This window comes from Ursus arctos, unplaced genomic scaffold, assembly GCF_023065955.2.
Source record: "Ursus arctos isolate Adak ecotype North America unplaced genomic scaffold, UrsArc2.0 scaffold_6, whole genome shotgun sequence".
NCBI lineage: Eukaryota > Metazoa > Chordata > Mammalia > Carnivora > Ursidae > Ursus > Ursus arctos.
In genome coordinates, this window is record NW_026623078.1 from 47,088,601 (window position 1) to 47,105,185 (window position 16,585).

Below are 16,585 nucleotides of genomic sequence, written 5' to 3' on the forward strand. Positions count from 1 at the left end.
AAGTTTATGGTTTTAAGAATTTGACATATTCTTTAAATTTATTTTAGTAAATTTTAACTAAAATGAAAGTATGAATTCATTGGTATGAATTCCAAGTATGAAAGTATGAAAACATTGGTCTTTGCATTTTCAAGTTTTTTTGTTTTTTGTTTTTTTTTAAGTGGGTATGTACATTAGTCAACTAAGGAAATACAAATCAATATGGCAATGGGAGACCCCTTCATATTCACTGGGATGGCTGTAATTGAAAGACAGTAACACAGTGTTGGTGAAGTGTGGAGCAATTGTAACCCTCATACATTGCTGGTAGGAATATAAAATGGGGCAACTACTTTGGAAAACAACTTGGCCGTTACTCAAAAAATTTAAGCGTAAGATTACCATGTGACCTAGCAGTTCAATCCCTAGGTTTATAACCAAGAAAATGGAAAATCTGTCCATAGAAAAATCTGTACATGAATGTGCACAGTATCATTATTCATAATACCCCAAAAGTAGAAACATCCCAGATATCCATCAGTTGGTGAATAGATAAAATTTGGTAGCTCCTACAGTAGAATATTATTTAGCCATAAAAGCAAATGAAGGGCTGATATGTGCTACAACAGGGATGAATCTTAGAAGTATTATGTCAAGTGAAAAAAAGCCACATACACATGCTTTGTATTATGATTTCATTCATATGAAATGTCCAGAATAGGCAAATCTATAGTCAGAATGTAGATTAGTGGTTGCCAGAGACCGAGGGGTGGAGGAATGGACTAGCCGTGACAGGTTTAATTGCATGTTCTCTATGGCCTTGAAAGTCATTATGTAATACTTTTGTTTGGCAGTTTTCCATTCCTTTCAGTTTTCTGAACTGGTTTTTTGCCAGTTTCTCAAATAAAAGTATAAAAATTTATGATTTTTAGGTCATTAATTAAAAAAATATTGGGCAGATTTTTTAAAGATTTGAGAGCACAAGAGAGAGCGCGCAAGAGTGCGCACGTGCACATACAAGCAGGGGGAGGGGCAGAGGGAGAGGGAAAAGCAGGCTCCCCGCTGAGCAGGGACCCCCCCCCCCGCCCCCCCCCATGAGGAACTCCATCCCAGGACCCTGAGATCATGACCTGAGCGGAAGGCAGACGCTTAGCCCCCCCCCCCCCCCCCAGCCACCCAGGCGCCCCAAGCAGACAGACTTCTTGTGTAAAGTTTTTGCAATTAGGTGGAATCCATAAATACGAGCTGATCCACCCACTCAGTATAATCTGCAAATCCTCTTTAATTTATTCTTGATATAAGAATCATTAAAAATTACCCCTCCCAGGGTCACCTGGCTGGCTCAGTTGGAGGAGCACGCAACTCTTGATCTTGGGTTTGTGAGTTCAAACCGCACATTGGGTGTAGAGATGATTAAAAAATAAATAAACTTAAAAAAAATTTACCCCCCCAAAGAGTTATTGTTGACACTGGTTACGTGAAACCATTTTCAAATCTTTGTTTATGTAGGTGGCAATTTTATGTCAGTTCCTCAGAGAGATTGACTACAAGACAGCCTTTAAATCATTGCAGGAACAAAACAGGTATGAATGATTTTTAAAATGAAGTTGAAATTTCTCTGCTTAAGAAAAAGGAAGTAACTAAATTCTATTTTGCAGTCATGATGCTATGGACTCCTACTACGACTACATATGGGATGTTACGATTTTGGAATACTTGACTTATATCCTTTCTTCAGTATATGTGATATTAGCACAGTTCATTTCTGTAAATTAAAAAAATATTTCCTAAATCAAAAGTTGAGGAACAATTGGGATTCTGTCATGGTATTTAATAGTATCAAATTTATTCTTAACTGATTTGTTTAGATCTTCATCATAAGAGAGGAGAAACAGATAAAAGACAAATTGCAGTAAGTTACTTTATGCCTTTCTTCAGTGATATACTTAATTTCCCTGGTGTTAAACCACTGTTAAGATTTGGAGCAACAGAAGGTTTTGTGTGCCCTAGGTATTGCCAGAATTTGGTTATCCATGTTTACTTTTAACGGGTCCTATTTTGATATTAGAGCTTTTACCTCCAGTTTATTTTATATTAAAATGTTGTCTGCTTCAGACCTTTAAATGGTTTCCCAGCTCATGCAATGTCAGAATTCTTATAGTGGCCTACAGGGCTGCAGATGACTTGACCTCTAACTAGCAGACGCTTAACCGGCTGAGCCACATAGGCCCCCCTACTGTTGGTTTTCTAAGATATGTCAGGAGGAGGATCATCTGCTTCTGGACCATGGTTGCCTTCAGATAAAGGGGGACCTATTGTAATTCCATAAACAATGGCTCAGCATCAGATTTTTAAGAGTGGCTCTAGTCTGTCTTTGTTAATTTCTTCCACAGCTCTTATCACTGACAATTAGAGGTTCAGCTAATCATTAAACTGACTTTTAGCATGTAGTTTTATGTTATGTATACTAGCAAGACTTTATTTTTGACCACACCTGTAATAACATCACTTTTTTGTTTTGGAAGATCAAAGCCATCGGCCAGACAGAATTGAACGCAAGCAACCCAGAAGAGGTGTTACAGCTGGCAGCGCAGAGAAGGAAAAAAAAGTTTCTCCAAGCAATGGCAAAACTTTACTTTTAAGCAGTTAGTTAAAATTTTTTAACTTTTATTTTTTAAACAATGGGCTAAAAATAAACAGTATTAGATTATATAATACATATGTACACATTTAGTGGTGTTTTCTTTTCAGACAATACTGAAACAGTTTAAAAACAACTATACAGAAGACTTCATACCATAACCATAGCTTAAATTTATAATTTCTTCAAAGGAAGAGATTCACATGTCCAGTAACAGAATAAACTAGCAACTTAGTATAATTTGTTTTCTATTTAGACCCACTCTTCAGGCTGAAATTTCATTTAAAAAAAACCAAAAAACTAAAATATTTATGTAGAAGTCACTAGTCTATATACAGCAAGTTCTTATGTCAGGTTTTTTTGTTTTTAATAAATAATCTAGGAGTCAGTATACATTACTATTTTTCTGCCTTATGAAAATAGAAGTTTAGGTCAAGTGTTAAGCTTTATCACTTTGACACTGTCCTTAACTCATAATGTAGGATTTTTTTTTTTTTTTTTTTTAAGATTTTATTTATTTATTTGACAGAGATAGAGACAGCCAGCGAGAGAGGGAACACAAGCAGGGGGAGTAGGAGAGGAAGAAGCAGGCTCCCAGCAGAGGAGCCCGATGTGGGGCTCGATCCCATAACTAACTCCGGGATCACGCCCTGAGCCGAAGGCAGACGCTTAACGACTGAGCCACCCAGGCGCCCCCATAATGTAGGAATTTAAAAAGGACCTTAATAGTTTCGCAAATATAAATAGTCTTAGTCACACTAAATTAAGAAAAAGTCCTTAGGGATATCTTGGAGTTAATAAAGTGACTTTCTCATATAAATAGGTTGAAGGGTACTTCACTTAAATTGTGATGTATAGAAAGTTATTATAAAGCAACGTCTGTGTCAAAGCCCAAAGGAGGAGCTACAGCATTTATCTTATTTAAAACTTCTTTGGTATTCCCCTTTTTTAGAGCACAGTTTAAGCCTTACTGGTTAAAAAATGTTACGGCAAGGCAAATGTATCAGTTAAAAAACAGATTAATGTTCACCATTTGTAAAAATTCAAGTTTTATAATAGCTTGCTACAGCAGCTATAGATAGTCACCTTATTATAAAACTAAACCTTTGTAAACAAGTTTAAATTTAATTTTCAAAAACCAAATTGCACTAGTCAAGAATATGAATTTTGAGAATCTAAAAACTAGATTCAAAGTATTGTTGTATTACTCAATGTCCCCTTTAAGGTTGCACTTATCTAGTCTAAAACTCCAATGATAAAATTCTTAGTTCATCAAGATAAACATAGTAACACTGGATCAAAAAAAATTGTTACGGCATAAATGGTGGCTGGCTTCTATCCAGTCACATTGGGAATGAAGTCATCTTTGTAAACAAGTCCTGCTGTTTAAACAGCTAACCTAGGAATTTCTTCCTTAATGCCAATTTTAAGTGGTTTAAAAATCAAAGAATGGCAGTGAAACTTCTGAATTGGCTAGGAGAGTCATAGCACTACTTTCCTGAAAGCTTTAGTAGTTCAGTTTATGAAATTCTACCCAATACTCAGTCAATTCCAACTTCTTTGCTTTAGTTAACTTCTTTAGTGTTTTCCTGGTGGTTTTTCAGTGCTCTTCGGTGGGGTCATAATGCCTCCACTGCACACTGGTGACAACTGTCCTCCTTTTCTGAAGGTGTTTACGTAATTTACTTCATCCTATATATGTGAAGAAATCATGCAGAGATTAACAGGTAAGATAAAGCACTGATAGAGTAAAAGTCAAACCAGATTTTTTTAGGTATTGAGACTACTTAGGCATCATGTAGTGGCCTCTGTCTTTGCAAGCATGACTAGTCACATTTTAGAGATTCAGTTTGAAATGCCTACAACTGTGTTTTTAAAAACTCTTACCTGGACTGCTGGCATTCATCTTGAGACACTCCACAAATCTTGCTGTGATGTTAGTGTGCCCATTAGAACTTTCTATCCCCTAGTAGCTTAAATCACTGCCCTGAAGTATTTCTAGTATCCTTACTATCAGTTTCAGTGACTTACTAGATAAAAAACCGAGAAGCCCCACAAGAAACATACCAGCATAGCCAGATAATTTGTATGGGTCTGGATATTGTGTCTATCTTCCATAGAAATCTTCTTAAAAATCTTCAGCTTCACGGGACTAGTACTTTTTACTACACTGACAAAAGGCACCATCCAGTCTACGCATTCAGAAATGTTGTCCCATTCCAAACCTAGACAGAGGAAAGTTAGGAAAATGTGAAGGTTCCATCAGAAACTATTTAACCGTAGTTTGAGAGTGCTAAGCTGCTTTAACTTGTTGGAACTTGACTTTGGCCTTTTTAAAATTTTTAAATGATTGATAGCAGGGGGAGGACCAGAGGGAGAGGGACAAGCAGACTCCATGCTGAGTGGTGGAGCCCAACACGGGACTTGATCCCATGAGCTGCTCAGATGCCCTGATTTTGGCCTTTTAATAATGTGACCGTTTTGAGGTTGAAAACAACTTAGAGCTTTTTTTTTTTTTTTTTTTTTGAGAACACACGAGCAGGGAAGGGGGTAAAGGGGGGGGGGGCAGAGGAGCAGACTCCCCGCTGAATGCAGAGCCCAAAGAGGACTTGATCCCACCAACCTGAGATCATGACCTGAGCCAAAACCAAGAGTTGGACCTTTAACCAACTGAGCCACCCAGGTGCCCCAAGACTTGGAGCTTCTTAACCAATACCTTCTATATGTGAAAATAATTATCAAAACCCAAAGAACTCTTAAAGCAGAGCTATATCCATATTGACTAACTTCAAATGGATATAATCCATTTGACATTTTTTGTTTATGGATATATATTGAAGATTAAAAATACTTCTAACAACAAAAGGGAAGGTAATGGCTAAACTAATTTTCTTCCATTTTAATAGGAAGCTAAAGTTGATAAAAGTCCCTTTAAAAGTTGTGAACATGTAAGAAGGTAACAAAATATAGTGCCTTACCTGAGGCTTTCTTAACCACTTCAATAGAGGTAAAATGGCACAAGGCAGCGGCAGCCAATATTCTGTACTGGAACTCTAATGAGTCGATAGCTAGAATACACAGATCTAAAAGCTAGCGAAAGAAAGAGCAAAAGTACACATATTTAAGAGGAGAAAGGATGAGTGATACATGTTTCTACTAAAGATCAGTCAGCTACAGTTTGGGAATACTTATGCTGTGGACTCATATGCCAAGAATTGCTAAAACTGCAGGGATCCAAACATAACTTCCTCGAGAGTGGTGGCTTCAGTGAATAGACAAGGATTGTTAGGATGCAGCGTGATGTGAAGTGGTAGGAAGGGCACCTCATCCAGAGTGGGGAAGACTTGTGCTGCTTAAATCGTAAAAGACAAGGTAGCTAGGAAGATTGGAAGGTAGAGTATTCTACATATAGGGAACAGCATTTGCAAAGATAAATGAGAAAGTATTCCCTTCCCTTGGAACGCCTAGTTCAGAACAAAGGAATTCCTTTCCCTCATTCCTTCTTATTTGGGGGGGAGGCAGTAGCTGGAAAGGGATAGATTAGATCATAGATTAGCCTAGGTTAGATTATAAAGGGTCCTTAAGAATTTTAGTTCTGATTACTGAAATTACTGGAGGATTTTAAATCAGGAAAGATAATATTTTTAAAATGATCCTTTAGAAACATGTTCCCTGTGTATCTGCTTCACTGTAGGCTAAACAGTGAGATTAGTTAAAAGGCAGTATAATCCAGGTACTAAGAGCTGCATAAAGAGCAGAATGGTGGAAAAGGGCTAGATTTCAGAGGCCTAAGGTGATTCCTGTCTAGTGGAATAAAATTATGTTTGCTCACGTTGGTCCACAAGATAGAACTATTGAGTAGAAGACTTAGAAATAAACAATGTAGACACTAATTACCGCTTATCAAATGTTCTCTACCAAAGGGTATAGCTCCCTAAGATAATTTGGAATGCTGGGAATTGATAGAAAAAATAAGCCTTCATTAGAAAGTTTTGTAAAATGAACCAATTCTAATATCTTACTGGTAATTCAGTTCTAGTGTTTATAATGTGTTGACTAGATCTAAAATACAGCTAAATTTCAACCTAGGTTATTTAAAACCCATCCCAATATACCACAGTTCCTTTAATTCCATATGTAAGCTTTTCATATCCTACACAGAATTAGAACATGGATTTTTCCTCACATTATATGGTGGTTAAAATAGCCTTTAAGATACTTATGCGAAGCAGGCAGGAAAGAACATTTGTTATGCTGGCCTAGGAGAGCGTAATTTGAACCTAATTTTTAAAAAATAAGGTAATCTTAATTCTAATGTACAAAATAGGTACCCTGTGTATTCAAATATGAGAATAAGATAATCATACAGAATAATTTCATACCGTACTAAAGGCAACTGGCTAAATGTCTTTTTCCACATTACATATCAAAATGATGTATTTAACTCTCTATTTTGGACTTGAAGTATTCATAATACATTTAAACTCAAAGTTTAAAAAGTTTGGTTTCTAGAATTATTAAGCAATATAAATATTGGGAACAGAATTTTCAAAGTTTAAAAAGTTTGGTTTCTAGAATTATTAAGCAATATAAATATTGGGAACAGAATTTTATGTATCAGCAGTTTTCTCATCAATTGAGTGAATTTAATTATGCTTTTTGTTGTATAGCTTATTTAAGACTATAAATGCACTAAACGGCTATAATAAACATGAGCATATATTCAGTGAAAATACCTGAGCTATTTGAATGAACTTTTCCTGAGAATACTGAGGTAGAAGAACTTTCGGAGCATCTTTAAGAGCATCAACTTGGAGGAAGAGATTTAGCCAGGAGATGACTGTTACAGGACAGAGTTCCCATTTTAAAGCCTGTTAATGGAATTAAAATACCTGTTAATAAATGTAGCTATATATACGCTGTAATACACAGCTACTTTATTTTATTTTGACCCTTTTACTAAAAATATAGATACCTCAGGATGTAAACGTGCTTATATTTTACAGTCTATTAATATAGGCCCCTTTATAATTCTCTGGTTGTCTTTATTTAGAAAGCTCATTGAGCCTCGTATTCATTCCTCCTTTTCTCATTTCTTGCAGCCCCTGGTCTTCTACATCTATTATTTATTGAAACTGCCTTTGTAAAATTGTATTCAGTGACCAAGCTAATTCCGTTCAGATCTTCCAAGAACTGATTCTACACTTTTTCTTTTCATGATCTTTGGTGGTTTCTTGTCAAATTTAAAAGTTGAGAACGAAAAGATAAATCCTGATTTATGATATCCTCTCCTCCATGAAGCCCTGGGACTTTATCATTTACAAGCAGTCTAAAATAATTAGGTGAGAACAGTGTTATGGAAAATTCCATCTCCACTTTACATATTCCTTATGCTGTGCTTCAAGCCTGAATCTGAGTAAGTTTATTGTTAGAAAGAGATCTTTCTGGATACTTGATATTTAACAGAGCTATGAATACGAATGTTTATAGATTGTAAACATAATTTACAAAATACATGAATTTATAATACATATAGTTAATCTATAAAAAGTCCTTGTTTTCTTTTATGTCATATATAAACTCACGGTGTTCAAATTTAATAACATACTTTCTAGTAGCTAACATTCAGGCTTTACTTTAATTCAGGGCCTGATTAAACACCTTTATGCTTCTCTTCTCCATGCTTCTGTTAATAGCCCTTTTTTGCATACAGAAAGAAAAAAAGGCAATGAAATATTTTTTCTCATTCTCTACTGTTGGAAGGGGAATGTCAAAACTGAGATTTAAGAGCCATTGTTGGAATTCATTTATATATATACATGCTACGCTAATTATACTTTTCAAAGCGTTGTTGTCCTTAATCACTTTAAATTAAGAAGGTAATATTCTCAATATAGAAAACTTCAGAGACACAGAAAAAGGAGTCTACAGGTTAAGTAAATTCCCCTCCGTCCATACCATTGTTAGTGTTTTGAAGCATTAACCTCTTTGAACTGGATCCGAATGCTGAATGAAACCTACTGTTTACATTGAGGTCTTTTAGATTCAGTAGTAACTATGAAGTTACTAAATTGCAATTAAACATAAATTTATTACCTTTAATATAATAAGTTCCATTCTTAAGATATCCTCTTCACTGCAGGCACCATCAGTGACATAAGCAAACTCTTGGAGCTTAGGAGCATATATTTCCTTTAAAATGGATTTTTTAAAAAAATTAAGCACAGTTGAGACAGATTAAAGCAAGTTATACAGAAACCACATACAGGCTTCATTTTTAAGGACAGCTTTATCAAGTGATTATGTGTCTTCGTAACAAGATATTTTTCAAGGATGTAGGAGTCTAATTAGCTAGCTACATTGAGACTTATTTTCATAGACTTGATCTTGAATTTCAGTTAATAAACACCTAGAATATCTTAAAATATTTCAGTTAAAAAATAAAAAGCCCAACTTATTTTAAGATTGCTTAGTATAGTGGCCAGACCAAAACAAGACACTTAAACAAGGTCTAGAAACTGCTGAAACCTTTACTATAAAAGTATGGTAAATCAAGAAATACATTGTGCGTTTGGCTAAAAGGTCTGTCTTAGCCCAGAGAACAAACAGAATGATTAGAGTAGAAGAGAGGCCTGCTACAGATGAGAACAGGCTAAAAATCAAGATTTCAGTCTAGAAAAATACCTGAAACACACAGTATGATTCCAGGTAAGGATAGACTACAAAATTAATTACTCACCAAATTTGGCAGAATTAGGAGATAGCTCTTAATGCTCAAAAGACAAATTTGGAAGAAAAATACACTTAAATTAAGGCATGATTCACAGTCCCTCTCCTACCCTCAAAATAACAGGTTTCAAAACTTTCAGAAGAAAGTATGGTATCCAAAATGTACTGCTTAAGAAAAATAGATTGAGATTGTGTGCAAGAAAACCTCAGGAAAGAAAAGAGTTGCCTTCTATCCTGGTACCACCACCCAGATACAGAACATAGACCATTCAGTATATAGATATAGACCATTATTTTAACCCAACATAGTACTTAATTTCATTTGATGGGTCAGTTAGTTTTCAAAGACCATTCTATTGAATCCAAGTGCCATAATTATGTACAGAGATCACACTGGTATATTTTTTCCAACAGAATGAGCCATAGGATATTTCACCTAGATGTTTCCAGAATCTAAACCAGATGCTTATGATAGGCTCAGATACTAACAAAGGGATCTATATTTATCCATCCAAATCAATAATATTCAGAAAATGTTTTAGGGAAAAAGCAACCCACTCATCTTTCCTATAATGTCAAAAGCTTATTTGCTGGGATTACTATTGTGTTGATTTTAAAGTGAGGGAAATATATCTATGGATAAACCTTGAGAACTTACCTCAAGTTTAGAAGCGATGAATAATGAGGTAATTCCAATGAGTTGAAGCATATTTTTATTTATATCCTTTTGTGTCAACATAAATCTATCAAAAAAGTCTTGCGCAAGGTAAAATGTTTCTCTATGAAGTGTGTATACTTCACATACCTAGAGAAGAATCCAAACATTTAAATATTCTGTATTTAAGGGAAAATAGCATTTCTACAGATCAGAAAGTTCTCTCCTAAAATACCAGTCTTTAGAATACGTCTAAGACCAACTTTGCTTTTAGGATACCAAAGCTAAGATTGGGCGGGGGTAGGGAGGGGAGCAGATATTAACATGTACTAGGATATAGGATAAAAGAATCTATTACCATCCTCATTTTTTTAAAGCTATTTTTAAAAGATTTTATATGTCAGAGTGCACGCACACTTACAAGCAGGGAGAGTTGCAGGCAGAGGGAGAAGCAGGTTCCCTGCTGAGCAAGGAGCCCGACTTGGGTCCTCGGATCATGACGTGAGCTGAAGGCATGGCAGATGCTTAACCAACTGAGCTACCCCGGCGTCCCTTTTCTTACTAGTTCTACAGGTTTTTTTTCCCTCCCATATGGACTTAACTTATTCCCAGATACATTTATACTTTTGCTGACGAGTGAGAACTTTTTTCCATTAATTTCCTAATTGTTTATTGCTGGTAAATGGTTAAGTTTTCATGGCTAGTTTATATTTTTAATTCGAACAGCTCCAAATGATTCTCTTCACTGTTCTAGGTAGACATTTAACTACAAAATGATAACATTCCTTTCAATGTTTTTGACTTCATTTTTTTCATGTTTTACTCCATTGGCTAAAAGAATTTTCATAGAAGAAAACAATGAACAACATTGGTGATAGGCAAAGTCTTGATCTCTTCCCTTGTTTCTGACTGTAATGGGAATTTCCCTAATGTTTCACTATTGTTATTAATAATAAACAGTATCTGTCATTTCCATACTTATTATAGGGAAAGCTTTAAATTCTGAACTCCAGGAAGTAGCAGCTTTATCCCCATTTTGAAGATGAGGAAACAGGGATGGAAATACATGAGTTTCTTTCTTTTTTTTTTTTTTTTAGATTTTATTTATTTATTTGACAGAGATAGAGACAGCCAGCGAGAGAAGGAACACAAGCAGGGGGAGTGGGAGAGGAAGAAGCAGGCTCATAGCGGAAGAGCCTGATGTGGGGCTCGATCCCAGAACGCTGGGATCACGCCCTGAGCCGAAGGCAGACGCTTAACCGCTGTGCCACCCAGGCGCCCCGAAATACATGAGTTTCTAATAAACACCGTGTTAAGGAAATCTTAGGTTACTACATATTTTGAAATGAGGAATGGAAACTGAATTTCAAAAAATGTTTTTCACGTCTATTGAGACTTTATGATTTTTCTCCTTTAAACTGTTAAGGTAATGTTGAACCATCTTTGCATTCCCTAGACTAAAAGGATATACTAAGAAAAACTAGAGTTTAACACTGCTGGATTTATTATATTCTATAAAGTTTTGCATATAATCCTGTTTAAGGGAAAACAGCAGTAAATTTGATGGACAACTACTGGATAAAAAGTCAATCTAACATAAAAAGGAAAAAAAATCTACATAATTGGACTTAGGTTGCTTCCATGATCACTAGGCACTCCAGAAGTCAAAACTCAGCCACCTTCTTGTACCCACATGATTGAAATATCTTCCCTTCTACTCAGAATAAGAAATGATAACCTGACTCAATAAGACTGTGTTTTATAGCCTTAAAAACTCTTCTGAAAGCTTCTGAGATCTACTCTGCCATGTATTACTCCTCCAAAAAGCCTATAGTGTTTCTCCCTTAGAATGCATCATCTCTATCAAACACAGGGAAACTACAGAGCAAATATCCAAGGGCTGGAGGAAAATCAGTTTGTCATTTACACAAGTAATCGTTTTCTCAATAATTTTAGAGACTCTTGGAATTACTATCCAGAGAAAAGGAATGGGCCTAAACAAGAGAACATTCTGGCACAGATCTTTACAGACTTGGAGATCACTGTTACTCCTTTAGATTAATGGTACAGTGTATTTTGAAAAGGAATAAAGGTATGTAATAAAGGGAAACTACATGAAGCCTAGAGGGCTTAGCACCTCTGGATATTCAAAGCCTTATCATTTAGGACCTAGAAATCAGGATTCCAAATTATAATTTGATTTTGGTGATGCAGAAAAGGACTTCTGAGGGCTCTGAAGCCTAGTCCTGGTTCTTCACTTTGCATAGCAGAATTCAAAACCTTGTCAATTATATATACTGTTCATCTTGACTATCCTCAGCACCTAGTGCCTGGTACACAGTAATACCCACAGACACCAGGAATTCTGAATTAGGTTTGGGTTGTATGGGATGCAGTGGCTGTGCTATTTTATTCTCACAAAGCAGACATTTTCCATTTTGGTACCATCAACTGCAGTATGTACCCCCAAAAAGATGGCTGCTGGAAATGAAAAATATGCCAAGGGCACATGGAAAGCACATGTACATCTAAATACTTTTCCATTATTCAGAGATAAAAGAAATTTGTATCGATGGAACATACCTCTAAAAGCCAGTCTAGAAGTATTGACCTCATCTGTGGTTCCAAGTCAGAATGCAGAACTTCAAAATGTTTGTCATGAACATATCTGGTCTCTTTTTTTAGCATGTTTAGCCAAACATCCTTTGAACATCCCCAACTATAGAAAGGAGGAGAAAAGAGTATGTAACCTACACAATATTCAAACTATCTGTTTTACAAAGAATAAACTTCAGGCATTGAAATAGAACTTTCAATTAGAACTTGGAAGGAGAAGCTCTTAAAATAGGGAAAAAATTGCTACTGTAACTTTTAGAAACCATTTCTTTAGCATTAAAAAAGCAGAAGCCTGAAATTGTACAGCAAGAACTTAGACAATGGCTTTCAAGAGTGCTTTCCCTATTTATAAATTATAACGTCTCCCATTTAAGATAACAATATTTTCTCAAGAGCAACAATGAAAATTTAAATATTTAAGCATATAATCCCAGTAGAGACAAGTTCCAGTCATCTCCAAATAGATCAATAGCAGACTCACCTAAAGTGGTAGCTGGGACAGAATATAGTGAAGGGGGGATGGTGAGTTTAAATGCCTGCTCATTAATGTGTGTCTTAGAGCCAAATACACTTACACTACATGTTTTGTAAAAGCTGTACCTCTTAGTCACACTAACAAAAAAGAATTGAGTATAGATCTTCCTAAGCTTGGTAAGAAATAAAGTTGATATAGCAAATGAAATGTACATGTTAAAGTGCTTCCATCTTAACAATTCAGAAAAATCATTTAAACCTCATTTAAAAAGCCTCTAATAAGGCTTACAGTATTCAGCAAGTAAATGAAAATTACTTCATAAAATCAGTATTTTAAATACCCATATCCTTTGCAAACATCACCATTTTCAATACATGCATAAATATTAGAAAAACATCCAAAAATTGCTTCCTTTACTATCTTAAAATGAAGGCAAAATATGACTCAAAGTAGTGTAATATATTAGTACAATTTTAATCTTTGATATTAAATTACAAAATTTTCTTACCTTAAATCAGGCAAAGGTGAAGGATTAATAAAAAGATTTTTAAATCTGTAATTTGTAAATCTGGAGAAGTCACTTGTTCCTATTTCCTTGTGGGGTGTTTCAATGATAATACAAGGACTGATCCCCCCAGATAATACAGGTGGCCAACAATTCTGTCATTTAAAACAAAAATTTGTGCAAAAGAAAATCAGCTCTTGGATCTTTCATAAATGGAAGCTAGTATCTCTAAACAGCCCATAGTTTTCCCCAACACCATCATTAGTTATTCATGGCTGACAATCTAGTTGACATTCATGTTTTAGAAATAAGACATAGTTCATAGTGATCTTCATAAATAGTAACAGGTGGGATGTTTTAAAGAACAAAACAATTCTGGAAATACAAGACATTAGGTACTGGGGGAAGGGAGTAATAACAAAATGCATCTGTAGTCAAACACTAATCACTTTCAAGATTATAAAACTGAAATTCTCCCTCTGTTTATAAGAGTAGCAAGGGCACCTAGTTTTGTAAAAAGCTCCTCCCCACATCCCAGTTAAGCCTGCTCCCATACTTCAGAATACTATAAGGCAAAACCTTACAAATGAAATCAACTGAAGTCAATTACTTAAATATTTTTTAAAGGACCCTTTCCCCAACCAATGCTGGTGTCAAAGAGAACCACTGTCTCTAGTGTTCTCTGCACCACACATAGGGAGAATAGGTAGCAAAGGGCTGGGTGCCAGTCTGTCAGTGACTTCACTCCTATTTATATGCCCCCAAGAACAGCTATTAGGACCCTCCACTATAGTCAGAGAGGGAACAAAGAGCAGTACATTGGGCAGATTAGGCGGGCCCTGGTGCACCAGGCGACTCCAAGAGGGAGGGATTTACAAAGAGGAACCAGCTGCTTCAAGGCAAACTTACTCTGCAGCTGTAGTAGGATTCAGGCACAGACAAACCACCCAAAGATACCCGCCTTCCTGCTGACCTCTAGGGGCGTTCAAAGTAAAAGTGTCAGAGGTATCTTTCTATTGCATAGCAATAACACGATTCCATTCTTATTTGTTCTGCATTTGTTTCCCCCAAACCCACCCAATCCAGTTCTGCATTACCCTAATCTCATACTGATGTTTCTTGGTGACCTCCTCTTTTCTTTTTTTGACATCCTGGAAAATAAAAAAGACCGCTGTTAAACTAAAGTCCCAGCAAATGATTTCTTCTCGCTCCTCTTTTCCCTTAACTCACCTGAGCTGTTTTTCTCTTCTTGGCCTGAATTATCTGGGCTTCTTGGGGGGAATCCGTCTGGTTGGGCTGGGACTGTTGCTTAGCTTGTAAACGGCTACTACGGTGCAATTTTTAAAAGAAAGTTTAGTAAGTCATGAGTTTCAAGCGCAGCACCCAACTTTTAAACATATCTACAAGAAAAATCATGTTACCTGCGTCTTGACATTCTCTTCTTTCAGGTGTGTGAAATCTCTGGAGGGGAAAGAGAAAAAATGAGTCAAATATATTGTCACCCAAATTCTCCGAAGTGCCAATCAGACGCTCATTCAGGGGTTATGGCTAAGTCCCTCAGGAGATGGCCTGAGCCATTTTACCATGCTGTCTTATGCACTACAATGGATATCTCACGATATTAATTTTGGACACATGCCTGCGTCTCAACTGAAGGTACAGCCCGGATGCGAGTGTCTTCCAGAACTTACAAAGCACCCCCAGCAAGAAGGCAGATCTCCCCCAAATGGGTCTTTTCTGCGCCCTCCATCCTCTCCCGGAACCCCGAGGGGGGGCTTGGGCAGCGCCCCCATGTTCCCCCTTCCACCCTGGACGAGCCGCGGAGACAGAGGGGGTTGTGGAGGCGAAACGCTGTGGAGAAGCCGGTTCCGCGCCAATTTGGAGAGCGGCGGTGGCGGGGAAGCAGGGGGCGGAGGGAACTGAGACTTGTGTCACGTCCTTCAGTCTCCTTTCCCTCCTTCCCAGCCCCACCGGGCCCTGCCTGTCTCTTGAAGGGGCACCGGGACCCCGACTCCAGATGGGGGGGTGGGAGTGAAAGGAAAGGGAGTTAAAGAAAGGGGGAAACTGGGTTGGTCAGGGAGCTCTTCTCCCCGTGAAGGGAACCCAGACCCCTATCCTCTCTTCCGCGGGAGAGTTCCCCTAACGAGGGTGGGAGAGAGAAGCCCCTAGAACGAGGGCATTTTCCGTGGCCTCCCCCCTCAGGGCAGTTCTCCACCGCCGCCGCTTCCCCGGCCCCCTGCCAAAGATCCTGACAGGACGCAACGCGGGGAGCCATCCCCTCCAAGCCGCCTAATTCTCAGCCGTCCCAGTTTTCCTCCCCTCGACTCCCGCCCGCGGGAAGAATCGGCCCCGGGGGCTTTCTTTCCTCCCGCACTCCGCCCTACGCCCAGCACCTCCTCACCGCTAGACCCGCTACCGCTCCGCTCTCAGCTGGCGCCGGCGCCAACCCAATATATAGGCCGGGCCGGGCCCGCCCCGCACGCATGCGCCTCAGACTGACACCTCCGGACTGCGCGCTCCCCTCTCCCGCGCGCCCTCCCCGCAGGCCCGCGCGCCGCGCCCTGCTCTCAGTCCGCGCCCGCCCACCCGGAGGGGCAGGGGCCCGCTCGTCCTGGCCCTCAGTCCGCGTTCACCTGCGCTCCACTTCACCTGCCTGCGCGGCCCGGAGGCCGGAGGGAGTCTCTCAGAGGCTCCTCCTCCGAGGTCTAGCTCCCCGCCGCTCTGCTTCCGCATCTCCCGCCAGTACTTTCCAGTTCCCTCCCGCCCTCAACTCCCGGACCCCGGCCGTGTGAGGCCGCGGCTCAGTCCAGGTCTACGGCCAGGTGGAGGCGGCACGGGCGAGCATAGTCAGGAAGTGGCCATCCTGCGGCGCACCATGGCTGTCCCGCTAAGGCCTCAAGGAACCGGGTTCTTTCGGAAAAGACGCCGGGACCAGGAGAGCCCGCCCCTGCGGGAGGAGCGCCGCTTTGGCTGGCGAGCTGGCCA

At 38.5% G+C, this 16,585-nt stretch overlaps 2 protein-coding genes and 1 long non-coding RNA gene across 5 annotated transcripts in view; 2 read left to right on the top strand and 1 right to left on the bottom strand.

Annotated features, from left to right (window-relative positions):
* INTS8 (integrator complex subunit 8) overlaps positions 1–2,698 on the top strand; it is a 44,935-nt gene extending 42,237 nt beyond the window's left edge. For both annotated transcript variants that reach the window (XM_026495704.4, XM_044382692.3), the window contains 4 exons: positions 1,489–1,562; positions 1,638–1,702; positions 1,848–1,891; positions 2,505–2,698. In XM_026495704.4, the coding sequence (XP_026351489.3) occupies positions 1,489–1,562; positions 1,638–1,702; positions 1,848–1,891; positions 2,505–2,621 (300 nt within the window). In that variant the 3' untranslated portion in view covers positions 2,622–2,698. The remainder of the gene's footprint in view (positions 1–1,488; positions 1,563–1,637; positions 1,703–1,847; positions 1,892–2,504) is intronic.
* Positions 2,611–16,488, bottom strand: CCNE2 (cyclin E2). Of its 2 annotated transcripts, none has more exons than XM_048212659.2 (12): positions 16,250–16,488; positions 15,022–15,061; positions 14,831–14,927; positions 14,698–14,751; positions 13,604–13,755; positions 12,588–12,723; positions 10,008–10,154; positions 8,717–8,812; positions 7,357–7,491; positions 5,599–5,710; positions 4,688–4,845; positions 2,611–4,312 (listed from the first exon to the last, which is right to left on the bottom strand). In XM_048212659.2, the coding sequence occupies exons 2-12, from the start codon at positions 15,033–15,035 to the stop codon at positions 4,199–4,201; spliced, it is 1,215 nt and encodes a 404-aa protein (XP_048068616.2). In that variant the 5' UTR covers positions 15,036–15,061; positions 16,250–16,488; the 3' UTR covers positions 2,611–4,198. The 2 variants fall into 2 exon arrangements, with proteins under 2 accessions (XP_048068616.2, XP_026351488.3); XM_026495703.4 differs by lacking the exon at positions 16,250–16,488 and adding an exon at positions 16,002–16,049.
* LOC130542888 (uncharacterized) lies at positions 4,024–8,454 on the top strand. Its single transcript, XR_008957760.1, has 2 exons — positions 4,024–4,347; positions 7,723–8,454. It is a non-coding gene; the product is annotated as an uncharacterized LOC130542888 (long non-coding RNA).
* Positions 16,489–16,585: the final 97 nt, after the last annotated feature.

Excerpts from the sequence above, each read along its gene's own strand:
- CCNE2 (XM_048212659.2), bottom strand. Across the intron at positions 12,724-13,603 it reads TCACCTTTGCCTGATTTAAG|TTGGGGATGTTCAAAGGATG; the intron begins GTAAGAAAATTT and ends TCCTTTCTATAG. Across the intron at positions 5,711-7,356 it reads AGTTCATTCAAATAGCTCAG|CTTTTAGATCTGTGTATTCT; the intron begins GTATTTTCACTG and ends TTCTTTCGCTAG.